Source organism: Dromiciops gliroides, chromosome 4, assembly GCF_019393635.1.
Source record: "Dromiciops gliroides isolate mDroGli1 chromosome 4, mDroGli1.pri, whole genome shotgun sequence".
NCBI lineage: Eukaryota > Metazoa > Chordata > Mammalia > Microbiotheria > Microbiotheriidae > Dromiciops > Dromiciops gliroides.
This window is the reverse complement of record NC_057864.1, coordinates 154,269,607-154,292,036: the sequence shown is the minus strand read 5'-3', so window position 1 is coordinate 154,292,036 and position 22,430 is coordinate 154,269,607. Positions and strand designations below refer to the sequence as shown.

The following is a 22,430-nucleotide window of genomic DNA, read 5'->3' as shown; positions in this document are numbered from 1 at the left end:
CCCTTTCTCCCTGCCCCTACCACTCTCCTCTTTTCTTTTTGTTTCTTTCTTTCTTTTTTTTGGGGGGGGGTGGGGCAATGGGGTTTAAATGACTTGCCCAGGGTCACACAGGTAGTAAGTGTCAAGTGTCTGAGGCTGGATTTGAACTCGGGTCCTCCTGACTCCAGGGCCAGTGTTTTATCCACTGCGCCACCTACCTGTCCCTCTCCTCTTTTCTTTTGTACTAGCTACCACAACCAGGAGGCACATACCCAGGATAAAAGCCAAGGCAACCCAAATTATTTCATCTTGCCTCTCCCCTTCTCTATCTGCTGTGTCCCTCCAGATACTCCCAGAAAGGTGATGAGGACTGCTCTGCTCTTCACTTGCTGTGCAGTAGCACTCAGGATTTTTTTCTAGTTTTTTCTCAGTCCTCAATTGTCCTATAGCATGAGCTCCTCAAAAGTAGGGAAAGGGTGCAGTGCTTTTGCATCCCTGTGCTGAGCATCATGACCTGAACATAGTAAGCAGGCTCAATAAATATTTATTGACGGACTGGTATAGTGGACAGTACCTTGTAGTGACACTAAGTTTTATTAACTTATTAAGAGAGTATAGGGGCAGCTAGGTGGTACAGTGGATAAAGCACCGGCCTTGGATTCAGGAGGACCTGAGTTCAAATCCGGCGTCAGACACTTGACACTTAACTAGCTGTGTGACCCTGGGCAAGTCACTTAACCCTCATTGCCCAACAACAACAAAAAACCAAGAGAGTATAAATAAGTTTGTCAATTTAACTAAGTTTTAAGTCTTTTTTATTTTGTTTTAAATCTTCATTTTGTGATTGAGTTGTTTTTTAAGTTGCTTTCCTATAAATTTTTTCTTTTTTCTTTTTATTTTCAGTTTTAAAATCTCTCCTTCCACCCCAACGAGAAGGCAAGAAATACTATATCTGTTATGATATGAAGTAATGCACAATATTTCTACATTAGCCATGTTGCAAAAAAAATCAAGAAAAATTAAGTAAAAAAATATGCTTCAATTCAAACTCCATGCAGAGTTCATCTCTGTGGGTGGTTAGAATTTTTCATCATGAGTTCTTTGGAATTGTTATGCATAGCTAAGTCTTTCACAGTTGATCATCTTTACAATATTGCTGTTACTGTGTACAAAGTTGACCTAGTTCTGCTCACTTTACTTTGTATCAGTTCATATATGTCTTCCCAGGCTTTTTCTGAAACCATCACCTTTATCATTTCTTATAGCACAATTGCATTCCAATCATAATCATATACCACATTTTGTTCAGCCATTCCCCAATTAGGGAATCCCATTCCCAACTGATCATCCCCTTAATTTCCAATTCTTTGCCACCACAAAAATGTTTTTGTGCATATAGGTTGTTTTTCAATAACAAGATGAGAATTTGGGTCATATGATCCAGTAAAAAAACATTAATAAACACATGTGGATCTTCTGATAGGACATATTGTAAAGGGAATTTTAGGGTTTCAATTTCCTTTTATCCCTCATAGAACTTTTGGTAAACTGAAAGCCTATCTTCTGTTAATATTAACCTCATCTGACCAAAATGTGTCCCATGAGATGTGAAAATTTACCTAATACCTTAAACATTCCTTAGATGAGGAGCCAGAGGAAGATTTTTAACTGTCCCTGACTCTTTCAACATGTAAATCTCCCCTTCAATCAGCCTTTATTTGTGAGCCCTCTAAATGTAGTTTAATCTAACTTAGTTTACCTATGGAGTCTGTTTAAATAGGTTTGTTTATGTATGAGATTATGACTCTGTTTAACCAAGTTTATTCAACTTTTATGACATTGAAGAAAGCATAGGATTATAGATCTAGCTTTTCTTGAACTTTTATGGCCTAAGAGGAATGTACAAGATTGCAATATGTAAAAGAATTATTTCTCTGTCCCTCTGATGTAATTTTGTCTATAAGAGGACTTGTTAGAATTCCAATGGTTGTTCAGGTTTATTGTTTTCTCTGAAGTCTGAACCTATGCTTGAGTATAATAATAAAACCTAGGTTTTTACCTCTATAATTTTTATATTGTGTTAAATATATTTTGGCAGCAGTTGCCTACCACATGAACCCAGAGAGAAGCTATTTCTCCCATAACAATATCATTGATGCAAAAATATTAAAAAGGACTTATATAATAAACTAGACAATCAAATTATGTGGCAAACAAATTAGGAACACCCATTGCTAGAACTATAAGAAACCCACTTGAGCCCCAAGCATTCAGCCTGCTCCAGGGACAAGTACCTTTGTTCCCCCAAACTTGAGACTCAGCTGTTAGAATTCTTTCAGGGCAGTGCTGATTAATAGACACCTGCTGGACACTGGCCATGGAGGGAAACACATAGTCCCCAGCTAAGCATCAGTACAAAACTCTTTCTAGGACCTCTAAGAAGCAGTTTGGTGGTTTTTCCTTAAGGAGGATAATAATTGTATCATTTGTATATATTGATTAATAAAGTTTGATTGTACTCATTGAGAGGTATAAAGGAGGGGGGGCGTCTACTGGAGCCAGCTGGTTATCTAGAGCTGAATGTTAAATTTTTAGTGTGTGCATTTATACCTCAGAAATCAGCAAACATCACAAATTGGGGCTCAATAGATTGTTTTTTTGAGTGTGGGTTGTTTTTTCTAGACTTCAAAAAGTGATAGATAAATTGTTAATAATGAAAATTAAACTTGAAAGCTGTCCATTTTTTTTTCAGAGGAGGTTATTAAACATTTACCATCATTCCACTGGGTATAAGTCCAATTGGTGTTTCTTTTCTCGCTTGTTTGTTTGTGGGGCAATGAGGGTTAAGGGACTTGCCCAGGGTCACACAGCTAGTAAGTGTTAAGTGTCTGAGGCTGGATTTGAACTCAGGTCCTCCTGACTCTAGGGCTGGTGTTTTATCCACTGTGCCACCTAGCTGCCCCTCCAATTGGTGTTTCTAAAGGACTGGTAAATAAGACTACAAGCGTGTACCTAGTGTTATACTTCACACCATGAGACTTGGGTTTGAATCTTGACTTTGCTTGCCTGATCACTAGAGCAAGTCATTTCCCCTCCCTAGGCCTCTATTTCCCCTTCTATTAAGAGAGGAAGTTGAACTAGGTGATCACGAGTCCCTCACTACTCTAAATCCTAAAAACCAAGGCAAGAAAGGGTTAATGGGAGGACGTGGCCCAGGAGGGTGGTCAAAGCAGTCTGTTTACAAAGATTTCCTCCCCTCCTCCAGCCTCTGTGCATCAGTTTGTTCTAAAAAAGTCTTTTTTAACTGCAGCCAGTCTGTTGTGGGTGGCAGATGGAGCTACTGAGCTTGCATTTGTAGCAGACACTTAGCTTCCCCAAAAAGCCCTGAGGAATAGAGAGCTGGGAGCTGGAAGCTCCGGCTGCAAGCTGCTGTCTTAATTAGGGAGTGCTGGGAGTGGCCCCTTTGAACTCCACAACTAATTTACCTGAGTGAACTCCCCCCTGTGGCTGGGTAATGAGCAGTGCTGTGTACTAGTGATTAGAAGGCTTTGGAGGACCAACCGCAGAGTTAACCCTTCTCTTTCACTAGCTGGGTCACCCCTTCCAAACCTTGCTCCATCAGGCAGGCAGGCAGGCAGGCAGGCAGGCAGCCCCTCCCTCCTGTATCATCAGTCTTTGATCACTCAGCCGCCACTGGCTCCTTCGTATCAGCCTGCAAACACACCTTTGGCCCTTGAAGCCTGTCTCTCTCCTTCTCTTCACTGATAACCTTCTAGAAAAAAAAAAAACTGTCTACCAGGTCTTCCTTCCTAGCCATTCCTTTTTACCCCCTTGAAGTCGGCTTTCCTCTCCTCTTACTACTGACTAGCACTGAGTAGCCACTTTAAAAATGTTGTTTCAGGAAATGAATGGTAAAGAGATGAACAATTTTGTTTCCCAATAACGTGCCCAGGAAATTGTCATGGTTGCATTAGCAGAATAGGAGCATCTGAAAGGGGCTGATTTATAAGAATCTGTTCTTAAAATAGTCCACTCTGGCCTGAGCCAACTTCTACTTTATTGGGGGGGGGGGGTGTTTTCAGGGCATCTTGTTCTGAGTCAAGATTCCTCCTTCTTGGGATGGGGTTTTCCATTACTGGACACAGTGAGGTTCCCCACATCCTCTTAGCCTAGGATGTTCCAGTTTCCAATTGGTTGGTTTCTTATTGAATGGTTTCCACTACACACACACACACACACACACATGCATGCACACTCATTCCCTGGGTCCTTTCTTCACCCACCTTGGAGCAAGATGGCTTCGTGGACACTTCAAAGTCTCCTTCTCTGGGAAGGTAGGGGGAGTTTGGGGGTAGGGAGAGGGATCAAGAGGACTGACCAGGGAGCTGGATCTCCATCTGACTATAGGTCTTTCCACCAGCCAGGTCTGGGCAAACCATGATTCATTGTGAGTTTGCATCTGAAGGGCCAATAAAGGCCAAAGGAAGATGGGGGAGAACCACCAAAGCCAAGATGTTATCATGGTTTAATTGCAAGGTAGCACTAAGAAAAAACACTAATGGAGAGTTATGGGGGACAGGAGAGGGTACCAGGAAGAACTAAAGTTGAAAGAGCACTTTTGGGGGTCAGTGGCAATAGGACATCATGGTGACTCTTGGGTAGAGATGATGTGAGAGAACTAGGCACATCTGGATGGCTCAAAATACTTTATTTCTAAAGACAGTTTGGAGGGAAAGGTAAAACCTCCCCCAGGGGGTAAAGGGGTATTTGCCTAGAAGGGGAAAGAAGGTATAGCCTTCCTTTTGAGTGATTTCTGTGTTGGTCCAAGAAGTGTGTGTAGAATGCATCATTTCAAGTTGGAAGGGATTACCTTTTCAACCCCATCTTCCCAGGCAAAAACAAAAATTCTGTTGAAGGCTGTAGGTATCCTCCTGTCCTGGCTCTCTAGCACCTCTGACCCCCAAGGCTCAAGATCTCAGGTGGTTCATTATTCTTTCCCCCAAGCCCACCTGTCCTCCATCTTTTTTTCCTTTCTATAAAAGGTGCTTCCATTTTTTTTTTCAGTCATTCCTGTTCATAACCTTGGCTTTATCTTTGACTCATTTCCTCTCCTTCACCTACCACATCCAATCAATTACCAAGTTTTCTCCATTCCTCTTCCAAATCTCTCACAATCTGTCTGCTTATCTCCACTCACACAGCCTTTACCCTGGTTCATACCCTTATCTCTTGCCCTGACTATTCCAATAGCCTTCTAATTGGTCTCCCTGCTTCTTAGCAACTCCCTACTCCAATATACTCTTTGCCCACAGCTGTCAAATTGATATTCCTAAGACATTGATCTGACCAGGTCACCCCATACTAAAAATATTCATGACTCTTTATTGCATCTGGAATAAAATGCAAAATCCACAAACTGGCTGGAATTTAAAACCCTCCACAGTTTGGCTCCCACCTACCTTCTTTAATCTTATTTCACATTACTGCACTTCATGCACTCTCTGTTCCTGGTCCCCTGTGTCTGCAACATTCATTATTGTAGGGCTTCTTTCAAATCACAGTTCAAATTTAATCACTTACAAATAATAATGATGATAAATAATAACAATCAAAACTAGCATTTTAAGGCTTGCAAAGCACTTTGAAAACATTATCTTATTTGTTCCTCACAACTTGTAAGTAGTATTTTTATCCCCAGCTTATAGATGAGGAAACTGAGGCAAACAATAATTAAATGACTTTTCCAGGGTCACAAAGCTGGCAAGGATTTGAGCCAGGATTTGAACTCAAGACTTTCTGACTCCGGGTCCAGCACTCTATCCACTACGCCGCCTAGCCACCTTCTGTTCTAACTTTATATTGCTTGGTTCATATTTTGCACTTAGTTATCTCTATACATATTGTATTCCCTCCACTCCCACAATAAAATACAATCTCCTTGTGGTCAGACACTATTTAATTTGGGGGTCTTTTTTATTCCCAGATCCTAATATAGTGTTTTGGTAGACATGGTAGACTCTTAATAAATATTTGTTGGATTAAAATTCCTTCATTTGCAGATAAGGAGATCATTAAACCCAACCTCCTCATTTTACAAGAAAAGAAATTGAGAGACAGAGAGATTAAGTGACTGTCAGGTCCCAGAGCTAATATAAAGAGTTGAGATGGAATTTGAATCTACTTCTTCCTAAGTCCACATCCAATACCCTCTTCCCCTAAACAATACTAGGTCAATGGTGTAAATAACAGAGTCAAAATTTCAAGGTAGGTCCTCTGGCTCCACTTTCAAATCATAAAGGGGCCTTGGAAAACATCAAGACTAACACCCTCACTTTTCCAGATGGGAAAACTGAAGATCAGAGAAGTTAAGTGACTTACCATAACTTAAGTGACTTACTCAGCTAATAAGAGTCTGAATCAGGATTTGAACTCAGGTCTTCTTGATTCCAAGTCCAGTGTACTATCTATTTTGACCACTAAGTGGTATGAGAAATGCTACAGTCTAAGACCACTGGTAGGAATCCAGTGTTTGAGTGTCAGCTCAGGACATGAACTATGCTATTATAGGTAACTTCACTCCCTGAACCTGTTCTGTAAAATGAATGTATTAACAACTTGTGCTACCAACTTCATAAGGTTGTTGTGAAAGGAAGGTTAAGTATGTCATCTGTGAACTTTAAGGCCCAGTGTGGAATCTTCTATCTTGGCTTCTCTTGGCCAACATGTAATTGACTCAATGAACATCATTCGGCAGCTACTCTTTGCTCTGCTCTGTGTATCTAACACCTTTGTCTATAGTCACAAAGTAATAAAAGGTTTGAGCAACTATGTGTATTGATAGTAGTAATAATAGCTAACATTTATATAGTGCCTACTATTTGCCAGGCACTGTGCAAAGCACCTCAGAAAGATTATCTTTCTCATTTGATCTTCACAACAACCCTGAGATGTAAATGGTCATATTATCTCCATCTTACAGTTGAAGACATTGAGGCAAACGGAGGTTAAATGACTTTCCCAGTCCACACAGCTATTAAGTATCTGAGGTAGGGTTTGAACTCATGTCTTTCTGATTCCAAGTCCTATTCCAGGTCTATTCACTGTGATACCCAACTGCCTCATTGGGGAGAGAGGTAGGTTTCTATGAAAGGGTAAAGAAGTCACTTCTGGCCAGCTAGGTTTGCTAGTTTCCTGTAGGGTGACACCGACAGCATAAGACTGGCCTTCTTAACCAAAAACTTCAGTGTTTGGGAAGCTTGGACAATCCAAATGATTAGTGACCACCCCCGCCCCCAGTTCCTCTTTTGTCTCCAGGGGACCAGAACTTGATCATGGTGTTTATTATAGAGTTCCTTCTTTAACATAATCAGAATTTACACAACTTTACAGAGAAAAAGGAACTATTGACATGTTTCTAAGTTCTCCTTAAAGAAATCTTTTCAAATGTGTTGTTTTAACATAGTTTATAATGGCTTGTTTAGAAGCAGTATTTAGATAAGAGGCCTAGGTAAGTTCCTAGATTGCAATTTGGTGGAAAGAGTTCTTATGCTGGGAGTTCCCCACTAAAGCTCAAAGTATCATAGACTTAGAGCTGGAAAAGATTTTACAGGAAACTGAGACTCATAGTATTAAAATAACTTGCCCAAGATCACACAGCTAAAACCTGGCCTGGGTTTCAAACTTAGATCCTCAGACTTCAGATTTTTTGTGTGTTGGGTATCAAATCCAAACTCTTAATAAGCTCCAAGGGTCCAGATTTGTAACTGCACAAGACCTACTTGCACCTGCTTGCCCTATTGGTTGGTGGGAGTTTTTTCCAACTTAATCTTAGATGTGTGAACTTAGAAAAGTGTCTTCTCCACTTTGGGTCTGTTTGTTCATGCTTAAATAAAGAGATTGGATTCAATAATCTTTACATTGCCTTCTACATTTAGAGATTTTGTAGCTAAGATTCTGATTCACATACTCTTTGGGACATGCACTTCCATATCATTAACATGCTAGAGTTTGCTCAAACTAATTTATAGTATCAGTGATCACAGAGTGACTTTGAGGAACAATGATATAATGCGTGAAAATAACTTTGGAAAGAATAAAATGTTTTGTTTACCTTAAATACTATACAAATATGAATTGCTATTACATCACCTTCTTCAAGTGTTTCACAACATCTGTGCTTTTCTCCATATGGGTAACCAGCCACACATCAGTAGACAATCTTCTTGTGTTTATTGACCCTCATTTCCCCCACTTTCTGGTAATGAACCTTCCTGAACTCATTGAGGTTGGTCCTTGGATGACAAATAGCCTGTCACCAGACTCATACTGTAAGCATTTCCAATTTGGTAGCATCTTCCTGAGTTTGGGACCCACTGGCATAAGTTTAAAGGACCCAGAGTCCTAACCTCAGCACCATGAAGGCCTTAGAAGAAGAAGAAGAAGAAGAATTCATAATAACAGAATAATTCATAGACTCAAAAGATAATAACTTTAGAGCTGGAAGGAACATTAAAGCCACCAAGTCCAATTCCTTCATTTAACAGATGAGGAAACTAAAGCTCATAAAAATTAAGTGATTTGCCCAGGGTCAAACAGCTAGCAAGTGTCAAAGGTAGGATTTAAACCTAGGTCTTCCTGCAGTCTAGGACATCATTCTGTCCACTAGAGGAAAATCATTTGCTAATGCCTATTTTCCCTCACTTATAAACTGTCCATTCATCTCTTTTGATCACTCATCAAAGGGGATCTGATTGTTGACCTCTTATTTGTATTTGTTAGTTCTTCGTGTATTTTGGATACCCTGTTGCTTTCCTTTTCATTTTTATGCTATTCCATTTTGTTGAGTAAACGTTTTTCCTTTTAAATTTTCCTATATTCCAACTCTCCCCATAAAGTCCTGCTTCAATACCCATGAGGTATATAACCCTTCGAGGTTGAAGTCCAAGGCAATGGAGCAGAAACTTTGGCAGCTCCTGATAGATGGAAAGGCTTTGGAAATGTGCCTAGCTATTGCCTATATGCGTGCCATCTGTGAACCCACTCTGGCTATGTTCAGAGAAGTTTAATCGATGGTCATGACTCACTTGGACCAAAGTGACTCTTGAGTCACAGAAGGGTCGTCAAAAACTTCATTGGTGGAGGGAGTTGCCCACCTCGACAAAATGGTGGTTAATGGAAATATATTCCAGCACTTCTATCTTGTCTCATCAGAGGAGGAAACCCTCAGTATTTTCTTTTTTTTTTTCCTCAATATTTTCAATGATCACAAATGCATCTCCCTTCCAAAGCCAGGATGTTTGTTTTTTCTCATGAAATCACAGGAGCATAGATTTTGAGATAGTTGGGACCTTAGAGACCATGTAGTTGATCTAGCCTGAGTATATATGCAGTCTTTTACAGATAAGGAAATAGAAACCTGGAAAATTAAGTGACTTACCTAGAGATATACAGATAATTAGTGAAAAACTAGACTTTGAACTCAGTTTCTACTATTCCAAATCCATCATTCTTTCCATTGTGCCATATTTAATATTTTTTTAAAAAATCATATTTATCTTTAACATTCATTTATTTTTTCTAAAAATAAAACACCAATGGAATGAGTTTTTAAGATTGGGAATGTGGAAGAGAGGAGGATACATTATTGCTGAAATCAGACAACCTACGGTGAGAGTCAAGACTTGAGAAACAGGAGATGATAGAATTGATGGTACTAATCAATTCTCAATTATTCACATATGACACATCCACTCTGTAGTTTATCCATGGCAAATGGTTAATTTAGACTGGTTTCCTGCCTCTGCTCATGGACAGTTGATGTTTACTTAGACAATATAACTTCCATTTGCTTTTAGCCAGGGACCAATAGATTAGGACTCCTCACTGTGGAAAGATAAGAGCTAAGAAGAGAGATGATTGACTGCTAAGAGTGAACATAGATGTGCTCAATACATTCCATAACAAACAGGAACCCTTGAAATCTGAGAAAAGAGAGTTTAAGGAAGAATAAAATGACATGATCTTGGGCCTTCTCCGGGCCTCAGTTTCTTTATTTGCAAAATAAATGGGTTAGACCGAGTAATCATAAATCCCTTTCCAATGCTAAATCCTGTGATCCCCAGATGATCTAGTGTGCCCTTGGAACTCAGTTGGCATATTTACAGCACTTGTTATCTCAGGCAATGGCACCAGCTAGAAAATAAAACTGGGTTCCAGAAGGGTTTAGATTAGAGGTTGGCAATCTTTCAGGGATTGCCTGCCAAGCTTTTATTCACTCCCCGAAGGAAGGTAAGATATTTCTGTTCTTAAAGCCAAAATTCCTTTGCAAAAATGCAAATACTTCCTGAAAGGACTCACATCTTAAACCTTTATCATAGGATTTAGAGCTAGAAAAGATGTCTTGTCCAGTGATCTCATTTTGCAGGTATAACAGGCACAGCTGTAGAGTGTGGGGATGGATACATGCACTGGTTTCTTGCTAAAGAGCATGTTTGACCAGAAGTTCTCAGTTGGCTTCTTGGACACTATAAAATTTAGGGGCACTGGGGGAGGAGGAGTGCAAATGGGCCAAGCAGATATCTGGTCACTTCTTGTGACATATGTGCCTGCCTCTTGCTAAATAGCACATGCCCCTAGAGACTCCTGGTTGGCTGCTTGCTTCCTGAAAGAAGAATAAAGATGTGTGCCAAAAAGGACTGGCCACTGCACCAGGAAGGTCCCCCCCTTGGAAGACTTGAAGGAAGAAACAGCTTCCTTATTGTTCTGTCTTCCAAACTTTCAAATTTCTGGTTTGGGGCTCTAACATCTCTCTCTTTAACTTCCAATAGTGGCAGGGGTATGCTGGAGGCAGCTCCAAACAGCTGGCCAAGAGACTGATCAATTTTCAGTGTGAACATTTACACCTCAGAAATAGAAAGCACTATAAATCAGGGCTTGTTTTATTGATTGTCTGGACTTAACAAGAGTTCATAATGCAGATTAAATTTAATAGTGTGCGCCTACAGCATAGCCCTGTTTTGCTTTATAAACATTGGTCAAGCTCAACAGGACTGTAGTAGAAGACCCAGGGAATGAAGTTATCACCTGCCCTGGTGACTAGAGGTAGATAATAAAGACTGGCATTTGTATAGCACTTTAAAGTTTGCAAAGTTATTTATATCTATTATCTCATTTGATCCTCACAACTACCCTGAGAAGTACAATGGGGAAACTGGAAACTGAGGCAAACAGATTAAATTACCTCCTCAGGGTCACCACAACTAGTAAGTGTTAGAGGCTAGATTTGAACTCATGTCTATCCTGACTACTGGCCAGGGGCTCTTTCCACTAGGGTTCTTAGCTGCCTCTCAAAGACACGGGCTCCAAGCACATACACATTCACATACACACACACACACACACACACACACACACAAACAAACAATACACACACTCACAACACATACTCATACACTCAAGCTCATGCTCATATTCTCATACACACATACTCATGCACCTATACATACAACCAAGAAGTAATGTGGCTTACATATGTCATAGAAGAATGGATTCACAGTCTGAGCGTCTGGAAGCAAATCCTGGGTCTTTCATTTCACTTCTATAGACCTCAGTTTCATCACCTGCAAAACAAAGGGGTTGGACTAGATGACCTATGACACAATAATCTAATTTTCCTTCAAATTTGGCCAATCTGGAATGTTGTCGTTTTATTCACTGCCTAATCCCTTAGAGGATTATTAGAAATGTAAAGCTGGAGGGCACCTTAGGAATTATCTAATCTAACTCCTTCATTTTATAGATAAGGGAACTGAGGGGCAGAAAGAGAAGTCCTTTGCCCAAGGTCACAAAGGAAATCAATTGCAGTATCATAGTTGTAATATTCCCTTCTTACCTTCTCCTACCCCCTTCAACAACTAATTAAGAGCAGGGTAGATGTCATATCTCTCTGCCTTAATCACATAGTAGGCCTCTAATCAATGTTTGTTAAATTGGATTGAGCAGTCTGAGACCCTGGACATAGCCCAGGGGCCTGGTCTCCTAAGTATGGGGAACCCCACAGTTCTCTAACTTTGAGCCAGATGGGTGGTCACTGACCATCATGAGTCTGGAGGAATCTCAGAAAGGAGTTACTTGAACTGGGTAGACCCCTTCACTGTGAACCTGATTGAAAATTCAACTAACAGAGGCAAGAGCTCTCAGGCTTGGTGAGGATGGGGGAAAAGGTACAAAAACCACAGAGGGCTACAAAAACGTGGCTAGTAGTCCTGCCATTCAGAACACAACCAGGACAAACAGCCAGTCTGGTCCCCACTATCCTTTGCTGTCAACACTCCATGCCAATGTCACTAACATTAGGGACTGCCTCATTTTTTTTGTTTTTTTCTGTTTAAATCCTGAGCATTTAGTACAGACTTTCGGCACACGGTTAGTGCTTAGTAAATGAAATTCATTCATTAATATAAGACTCTTCCCTTCTTGGCAATATTAACTGCTATAATCTGTAAACACTCACATAAGGTACAGAGAGATGGTCTTTGGAATAAAAAAACGCAAATTTGTTTTTCTGGTAGGGGACAGATTATATTCTATCAGTCAGGTAGGTGGCACAGTGGATTGAGCGCTGAATTTAGGAAGACCTGTGTTGGAAGCCTTACTTGATATGGGACCCCTGGGTAAGTCTCTTAACCTTTCTCATCTTCAATTTTCTCATGGGAAAAATGAACATGATAATTGCACCTGCTTCAAAGGGTTGTGCTGAGGATCAGCTGACTTTAACAAATATAAAATGCTTTGCAAACAAACCTAAAAGTGCTACATAAATGCTGGCTATTTATTATAATTATTTCTATCATTATCATCACCACCATCATCATCAATCTATCATTGTGCCTCTATGGATAGAGCAACAGACCTGGAATCAGAAAGACCTGAATTCAAATTCTGTCTCAGACACTTATTGGCTATATGACCTTGAGAAAGTCACTTAACTTCTGTGTGCCTCAGTATCCTCATCTTTTAAAGGGGGTTAATAACAGCACCTACCTCCCAGGGTTATTATGAGGATTAAATTAAACAATATTTGCAAAGCTCTTTTTGCTTACTTAAGTAAGTGCTATCTATCATCTATCTATTATTATCTATTATTATTTCTTGAAATCAAAGCTACGTCTCATCCTGGCCTAAAATAAAGTCACCTGTGCTGTAGTGAAATCCAAAAATCAAAAGCACTGTATTTAGAATCAGAAGACCTGAGTTTAAGGCCTAGCTCTGACACCTGTATGGTATGTGACTATGGACAAGTCACAATACCTCTGGCCCAAAGTGTTCTTGTAAAATGGGGGGAAGGAAAAGGGTTTTTTTTTTTGGGGGGGGGGGGGGGGTTGGGTTTTTTTTAGTGAGGCAATTGGGGTTAAGTGACTTGCCCAAGGTCACACAGGTAGTAAGTGTTAAGTGTCTGAGGCCGGATTTGAACTCAGGTACTCCTGACTCCAGGGCCACTGCTCTATCCACTGTGCCATCTAGCTGCCCCAGAAGGGAAAGTTTGACTGTTGATTTCCAAGATTCCTTCCACTCCAAGGTTTCATGATGCTAAGGAAGGGGGAGGGACACATCCCAACTTGATCATGTTGTTCTTCACTCCAGTGTTACTCCCAGCTGTCTGGGCCCAGGTGCAGGGACTTGTGGGGGGCTCTGCGTTGCTGGAGGCAGACGTGCCCCCTGGTTTCCGAGTCCGTGATGCTATCTGGAGGTCCCTATGGCCCTCAGAGAAGCTTGTGGCCACATTCTTCCGTGGAGCACCGGAGATCCTGTATGACTCACGATTCCTGGGCAGGGCCCAGCTGCATGGCAACCTCAGCCTGGAGATCCAACCTCTGGAACAAGGGGATAGTGGCAACTTCTCACTGCTGCTGGTGGACACCAGGGGCCGGATTGAAAGCCACAGCATACAGCTCACAGTGTATGGTAAGTAGAGCCTACCATTGGCCCTGGCCACCATCCGTCACCCCCTGTCTGGGGCTAATACCTCAAAGCATTGTTGTGAGGGTCAAATGAGATGTATAGTGATTTCTGGTTAGTTGACAAGCATTTATTAAGTGCCTATTGTATTCCAGGTTCTGTGCTAAGTACTGGAAATGCTAATAGAAACTTTAATAATAAATATTCATAATAAACCCCATATTTTATTAATTAAATCAGAATTTTTAATTAAACCTAATTTTATTCATAATAATCCTTTAAAGCCCTAGATAAATTTTATTATTACTAATTATAACTATTTTATCAATATCATTGTTGATATTATTATCATTATCATCACCATAGTTGCTATTGCTGTTGCTATTGTTATTGTTATTGTTATTATTAAGCAGAAGGGATAGAAATTTCTAAGTTCCAGTTCCAGCCTCCCTCTGAACAGGCTGTTCACTGTCACATATACAATTGTCCTTCAGAAACTCAGATGAGAGTCTGTTTTCTTGAAACACCTCCCTCCCTGCCTTTAGTACTTCCTCCCCAGACTCTCATTCTTCATGCCCTTCTTCCCTAGCTCTACCTCCCATCCCATCCCTACAGCTTCTTGGATGCTTCTACTTCAGTTGGAGAGAGAAAGAAAATGAGCCCAGAACTTTCAAGTCTCACCTAAGCTGGAGGATAGGGACAAGGGATAAGCAATGCAGGAAGATAGCAGTCAGTCAACAGGCATTTATTAATCACTATGTAGCAGTCTAGATGCTAAGAGGATATGAAGAAAAGCTTATTTATTTATTTATTTTTGGTAACAAATAAGCATAGTCAAACAAAACAAATCCATATGGTAGCCATGGGTGAGAATGTTGATTTCCTCCTGCCCCCTGAGCTCATAACTCCTGTCTCAAGAAGTACAGAGCATCTTTCAGCAGCAGCTGATAGGCACTTTTTAATATTTCTTTATGTAAATAATATATTCCTATTCCTAGAAAATTCTCTCCCTTGTGGCTCATTGGTATTTATTTTGGGATAAGCCCGCATGGAACTCAAAAGCTTTGATGGATGGTATCTGACAAGAGGCAAAATTTTCCAACCTTGCCTGAGAGACACAAATGCTGGTAATGAAGAACAAGTGACTTGTCTTTCATACAAACTCAGATCTCAGTTATCCTGTAAGGAGGGTAAGAAGAGACACGAATGATCCACAATCAATGGTGCCAGAAAACTTTTTCAGATTTAGATTCTCTCATTGGGGGTTCAGGATGAAAACAGATGGGAGAAGGATGAAAACTCATCACAAGAAACATCTGAATTGGTGTACTCAAATAAATCTTTTTCATTACTTTCAAATACTCAGTCGCTAGAACTCAGCCTGCAAGGCTGCCCAGTGGAGTCCCTAGTGGATCTGCTTAATGATTAGATAACAATGATTTATAATTAGCTTCTTAATTGTCTGAATTTCAGTGGGCATTTCTTAAGTCCTTGAAGTGTTTAAAAGCAATTTGTTCTCTCTCTTTGATATCCGCAAAGGATCTTAGATTTAGAGCTAGAAGAGACATTATAGGCAAATCCATAATATTACAGATGAGGAAATTGGGATGAGAGAAATCAAGTGACTTGCCCAGGGTCACCCAACTAATAAATATCTGAGCCAACTCTTGAACTCAGGTCTTTCTGACTCCAAGTCCAGGGGATACTTTCTCTACTCAAGCAGATTCCTACTGCTCCCCCTGGTGTTATTCTTTACCTTTTACCATAAACTTTTCTTTTCTTTTCTTTTTTTTTTGGGGGGGGCAGGGTAATGAGGGTTAAAGTGACTTGCCCAGGGTCGCACAGCTAGTAAGTATCAAGTGTCTGAGGCTGGATTTTAACTCAGGTCCTCCTGAATCCAGGGCTAGTGCTTTATCTACTGTGTTATCTATCTGCCCCTTCCCATAAATTTTTAAAGAGGATCTCTACACACTCTTTTTATTAGCTCACATTGATATAGTTTTTAGGTAGGTAGAGTTATCTCCATTTAAAGAAGAGGAAGCTGAGGTTAAAAGAGGGGAAATGAAGGGGACAGTGCCTAGCACATAGTAGTTGCTTGATAAATATTTATTAGCTAACAGGCTCACACAGCTAATAAGTGCTAGACAGTTTTGGTACAGTGGTCTGAATACAGGATTTGGAGTCAGAATGTGATTGCTGACAAGTTACTTAATTTCTCTAAGCCCCAATTACCCACTCTACAAAATGGAGATCATAAGGTCATAGGTCATAGATCTAAAGCCAGAAGGGACAATAGAATCCAGGTAGTACAACCCATCTCCCTGGGGCAGCTAGAGGGCACAGTGGATAGAACATTGGTCCTGAAGTTGGGAGGACCTGAGTTCAAATTTGACCTCAGACACATACTAACTGTGTGACCCTGGGCAAATCACTTAACCCCAATTGCCTTAAACATCCGGGGCCCTCTCCAGTCATCCTGATATGTATCTTGCCACTGGACCCTGATGGCTCTGGAGGAGAGAGTGAGATTGGTGACCTTGCACAGCCCTCCCTCATTTAAATCCAATTTACTGCAAGTCATGACATCACCCAACGTCAACCCATCTTACAGATGAGGAAACTGAGTTCCAGAAAGAATAAGTGACCTGCCCACATTAATACAGGTATCATTGTTTAGCCATTTTCAGTTGTGTCTCACTCTTCCTGACCCCATTTGAGGTTTTCTTGGCAAAGATACTCAGTGGTTTTGCCATTTCCTTCTCCAACTCATTTTTCACATAAGGAAACTGAGGCAAACAGGGTAAAGTGACTTGCCCAGGGTCACACAGCTAATAAATGTCTGAGGCCAGATTTGAACTCACATCTTCTCAACTCTGGGCCCTAAACTCTATCCACTGAGCCACCTCGATGCCCTTGACACAGGTAGTAAGCATCAGAAATGACAGTAGGTAATAATATTTGAACCATGGAAGGCAGTAGGGTAAAGTGGAAAAGACCCTGGCTCTGGAGTCAGAGGACCTAAGTTCAAATCCAACTTCTGAAGCTTAGTTCTGTGGGACCTTGAACAAGACACTTAACTTCCTTAGGCTTTCATTTCCTTTTCTGTAACATGATGGGGTTAGGCTGAGTGAACTATGAGGCCCCTGCCAGCTCCAAATCTAGCATTCTGGGGCAGCTAGGTGGCACAGTGGATAAAGCACTGGCCCTGGATTCAGGAGGACCTGAGTTCAAATCCAGCCTTAGACACTTGACACAGACTGGCTGTGTGACCCTGGGCAAGTCACTTAACCCTCATTGCCCTGAGGGGAAAAAAAGAAAAACTCCAAATCTAGCATTCTATGAACTCCATGTTTCACTGCATATTCATAGGGTTGGTTGTGAAAGGCTCAAAGCTTAGATAAAGGTAAATTTGAACGGCACACAGGGAAGCTAAGTCCATGACTTCAGTGGTGTAGGGAATTGTCTGGTGAGGATATTCTTTCTACTTATGCAAGTCAGCATCAACTTAGCCTCACAGAGTTGCCTAGAGCTCCAAGAGGCTTAATCACTTGCCTGGGATTGCAGAACCTCAGTGTGTGAGGGGGAAGGATTGAAACCCAGGTCCTCCTGACTGGTACATAGTAGGTGCTTAAGAAATGCTTTTTCCTTCCTTCTTTCCTTCCTTCCTTCTTTCCTTGTATATCCTCTGGTGCAGTAGGTCTTAGCTGGGAAAAGGGGGGACACAATCTAAGTCACAAAGTCCACTCTACATGACTGTTTCCAGTGTAATTATCTTAGCTCTGTGTTGTGTGTTTTGTTCCCAGAAGCTGTTTCCAGACCCACAGTGCAAGTTTTCATTGCTGTAGCAGGTGGTACCCAGCCACCCAAGATCTGCCAAGTCTTCCTATCCTGTGTAGTTCCCAATAGCAGCGAAGTGACTTACAGCTGGCAGCGAGAGGGTGCAGCTGAGCATGGGGACCCCCAACAGGGCCTCTTCATAGATAGTCAGGTGCTGAGGATTTCCCTGGGGCCAGGAGATGAGGATACTGTCTACTCCTGCACTGTGTCCAACCCTGTCAGCTGGGACTCTGTGGCTGTCACCCCCTGGGAAAGTTGCTCCCAGAAAACTGGTATGCTATATGGTCAGACCAATCTTTTGGGTCCCAACCTGTGAAGGCTTCACTCAGTCTAATAGTCAATGACTTTGGGAGAGGGGGGAGGGGGAAGAGTAGGGAGAAGGAAGTGGACAGCAACCTGAGGCTAAAAAAATACAAACAAACCCACAACTCTCTAAAGAGGTTTCCACAAGTATACTGATCAGCCTTGTCAAGGCCAAGAGGTGAAATTGTCCTTTCTTTTACATCCACCCCCGCCTGGCTTCCCTTTTATAACTCCTTGGTCCTTATAACCTTATTTTTAATGATCTTTTTAATTTGGCTTCACCTGGATAAAAACATTGGGGTGGGTAGGGGAGGGAGGGTTTTCCCCCACAGTGTAATTGACCTTGGTTTAATAAGGTCCCTTAGGCATAATAATAGTACATATTTTCATAGCGCTTGAAAGTTTTTCCTTCATCCACACAATGAGGGAGAGGTTCTCACTAAACGTTCTGGTTTGCAAATGACAGAAATTGTCAGGGCAGAGAAAAATTAAGTGATTCATTGAGGGTCACAAAGCTAGTTACAAGACCTAACCCCAGGACCTGACTCCAGATTCAGGTTCTTTCCACCATAAGCCCCATAACAGAGAAGTTAAGAGTTGAGAACAGTTTTGAGTTCTCTATGAGGGTTTATGTTGTAGGAGGTGAACTCTGCCCTAGAGCCTGGCCCCTCACTCTCCTAGCCTCTACTGCCTTGGCCTGAGCCCTAAAAACAGGTTTCCCAGGCTTCCTCCACTATATTAAGTGGCCTTGTGACAAGTTGGTACTTTGCTCTTGAGTTTATGGGAGTGTGAACACCATGTGTGGACAGGTGCTAAAGTGCAGAATGCACGCTAGCACATATTTTTAAGGGTTGGCACGGCATAGTGGAAACGGCACTCACTGACTTGGGAGTCAGAAGCCCTGAGTATAAGTCCTGGCTCTGATGGGAGTGGAGTCACCTACAAGTCTACTTGACCTACTGCAAAATAGGGGCAATACCTATACTCCCTGCCTCACAGAGAGGTTGTGAAGAAGGAGCTCTCTAAACCTGAAAGTGCAGAGGTGTGAGCTCTTGGTGACACTACTTATACCATTTGAAACAGAGACCCTTCTTTCATCCCCATCCTGATAGATACAGAGGGTTCCTGATAGAAGGGAAGAGGCATAGGAGGGAGATGGGGTGATAAGAAGGGTGAGGAAAAGAGAAGGCACTTTATTTGGACCCACAGAAGGTTGGGCAGCTTCAAGCACTCAGTGACTACCTCTGACCTTGACCCTTAACTTCCTCTGCCCCAGGGCCAGGCGATAAATCCTACAAAGACATTCTGCTAGTGGCAGTGCCCATCTCCCTGCTCTTGCTGCTGGCTGGGGTCCTCTCTGTATGGCACTGTGCCCTCTGCTCAGGTAAGATTCCTTGATGTTCCTGCAGGAGGGGCACAAGAGATGGGAAGGGGATAAGACACGGAGATGAAACCACTTGTATTCTTGTCTGTAAAAAGCTATAGCATGTGTTATGCTAAGCAGCCTCCTCAGTTGGGAGGCAGGATTTATAGACTAGAAGGAAGGGGTCAGCCTGGCATAGAATAAAAACAGCACAGATCATCAGAGCCAGAGGAGACTTTAGAAATCATCTAGCCCAACTCCATTATTTTACAAATGAGAAAACTGAGACCCTGGGACGTAACGTTAGACCTTGCCCAAGGTCAGACAGATAGTTAAATACTAGAGCCAGGACTGGATCCCCCAAAATGGTATTCTCCCTCCTGCACCACACTGCCCATTCATGCTTCCTCGTGCTTTGCAATTCTCATCTCTGCCTTTCCCTTATCTCTCCTTTGAGGAATCAAACTGAGTTGAGAAACAGCCTGGTGCAGACCTTTCTCTGTTTCTTGCAGTAAATCATGGACACCATTTTGGCATTCACACTGTCCATCCATCAGCTATCTCTCACGCTTGAATTTCATGGCCTGCCTACTTCCTTTTTTGGTCATGTATGTCCTTGGCTATATATTTTACGCCTCTGCTAACACTGCGCAGAGGTTTAACTAACTTAGAAAATCCTTTGCAAGGCTGATGCAGTCATTTTGAGTCCATTTATATCCCCACCAAATATGGATTATGAAAGCACATCAGCATACAGTGAAGGCTACAGAAACCAAGTTTCTCCTGGAGTGACATTTATATAATGTCATTCAAAGAACACTGGGCTAGGTATTGGGAGACACTGGTTCTAATCCAAGCTCTCCCATTAACTTGGACACATCACCACAAGGTCTCCATTTCTCTATCTGTAAAATGAAGGCAGGGTGTCATGGATTCTTACCCTCTGGGGCCATAAAATTGTTGGGTTTTGAGATTTTGAAAACTATATTTTAACATAATTGATTTATTTTAAAGTCCTATGGATTTTATGGATTTTAAAACACTATTTTGAGAAAGAGGAAGACAAAAGCATCAACAGACTGCCCAAGGCGTCCATGATATCCAAAAAGTTACCAGGGGCAGCTAGGTGGTGCAGTTGATAAAACACCAGCCCGGGATTCAGGAGTACCTGAGTTCAAATCCGGCCTTAGACACTTAACATTTACTAGCTGTGTGACCTTGGGCAAGTCACTTTACCCCCATTGCCCAGCAAAAAAAAAAACAAAACACAACAAATAAACAAAAAGTTACCAACTTCCAAGTTAGACAATGGTCTCAATGGTCATTTCTGGCTCCGATTCTGTTCGCCTTATGTGAATAAATTTGTATCAGGAGAGACTGAAGTTAGATTTTTTTTACATCTTTTGGGGGGGCAGGGCAATGGGGGTTAAGTGACTTGCCCAGGATCACACAGTAAGTGTCAAGTGTCTGAGGCCGCATTTGAACTCAGGTCCTCCTGAATCCATGGCCAGTGCTTTATCCACTGTACCACCTAGCTGTCCCCTGAAGTTAGATTTTAAGATGAATTTTTCATTCCTAAATATTAAGGATCAGGGGCAGTGGGGCAGGGAAAGTTATGAAATCTATCCCCTAGCGATTCAGAAGTTTGGGAGAGATTTAGGGAAAGGCTGCCCTGAGAGCCAAATGGCACAGAGAGGGTCTTCCTAGCCCAGTGGGGCTGAGATTTACACAGCATTTTAGTTGTATCTTGTCCAGTAGAATATAAGCTCCTTATTGTTGCTGTTGTTAGTCTTTCATTTTCCAAGAGGACCAATGACATCACAAGGTGATAGATATCTTGACTTGTGCGTGAATTGAATTTAAGTGAGACAGAAGTGTTCAAAGTTGTCAGCCTCACTCTCTCTTCCTGAGTCACAGAAGCACCTTAAGGGTGAGAGATACGTTCATTTTTGTTTCTAAATCATCAGCATCTAGCATGGTACTTGGCACATAGTGAGCATTTAGTAAATGTTTGTTGAAATGAATTATACCAAATTCTGTGCTTTCTCTTTTACTCCTTGTCAGGAAAAAAGAGAAGAAACAACTCTCCTGACAGAGTGACCATAGAGACAGAGACACCACTGGTGTAGTTCAACTGCCAAGAATACTTGTGACACCATCGAGCCAGGGCTTCTGGGATCATCCTTGGAGTACTCGCTTAGCCTGTGGTGCCCTGGGGAATGGCTCGGCACTTATAAACCACCCCCAGTACCTTTACCTCTCTCAAGAATCTCTTTCAGCTCCTGGGATACTGGTGCTGGGCAACTCTTCCTAAAGCTTATGGATTCCTTTATAGCACAGGCCAATGGAGCAGGTTCTCAAGGGAGGAAGATGTTGGACCATCCTTCCAAGTGGCACAGCACCATCAATGTCTTCCTCCCTATTGCTGTGAGGAGGAAGTTGAGGCAGAAGAAGCAGAAAGTTTTGTAGAACTAGTCCCAGAAAGTGGGGCATAGGAACTAACGACCCTATAGATACCTAATGCCTAGAACATTACCTCCATGGACACTACCAAAACTGACACCAGCCATCCGAGGCATTGCTACAGTGCTTGGCACACTTAATAAGTGCTTAATAAGTGGGTGCTGATTGATTGATGTACAGAGGGTTCCAAGGCCCTGGAAAACATTAGACAGGATCTCCAAAACAAAGGCTGTGGAGCCAATAGACATTTAAATAAAAAGAGAAACTGTGGTTCCCCTTTTCTTGCCTTGTGTCTTTAGCCCTAGCCCTGGACTTCATCCAGGCTGCTTGATGTTTCCTAATCCTCCTAACTTTTCCTCTCCCAAGAAGATAGGAGAAAAAAAATAGTTAAAGGGAGGAAGGTTAGCCGTGTAACTTTAGCCAAGTCATCACCTCTCTGGACCTCAATTTATTCATCTATAAAATGAGGAGGTTGGCCTAGATGAGTTCTCCAGGTGCCATTCAGTTTGAGTATTCTGCAATCCTATGA

General features: G+C 41.7%; 1 protein-coding gene across 1 annotated transcript; it reads left to right on the top strand.

Annotated features, from left to right (window-relative positions):
• The first annotated feature begins 4,273 nt into the window (after positions 1-4,273).
• SLAMF8 (SLAM family member 8) lies at positions 4,274-22,196 on the top strand. The gene is made up of 5 exons (XM_043964103.1): positions 4,274-4,313; positions 13,621-13,941; positions 17,739-18,044; positions 19,352-19,459; positions 21,503-22,196. Exons 1-5 carry the CDS (start codon positions 4,274-4,276, stop codon positions 21,565-21,567), a joined length of 840 nt encoding a protein of 279 aa, XP_043820038.1. The 3' UTR covers positions 21,568-22,196.
• The last annotated feature ends 234 nt before the right edge of the window (positions 22,197-22,430 follow it).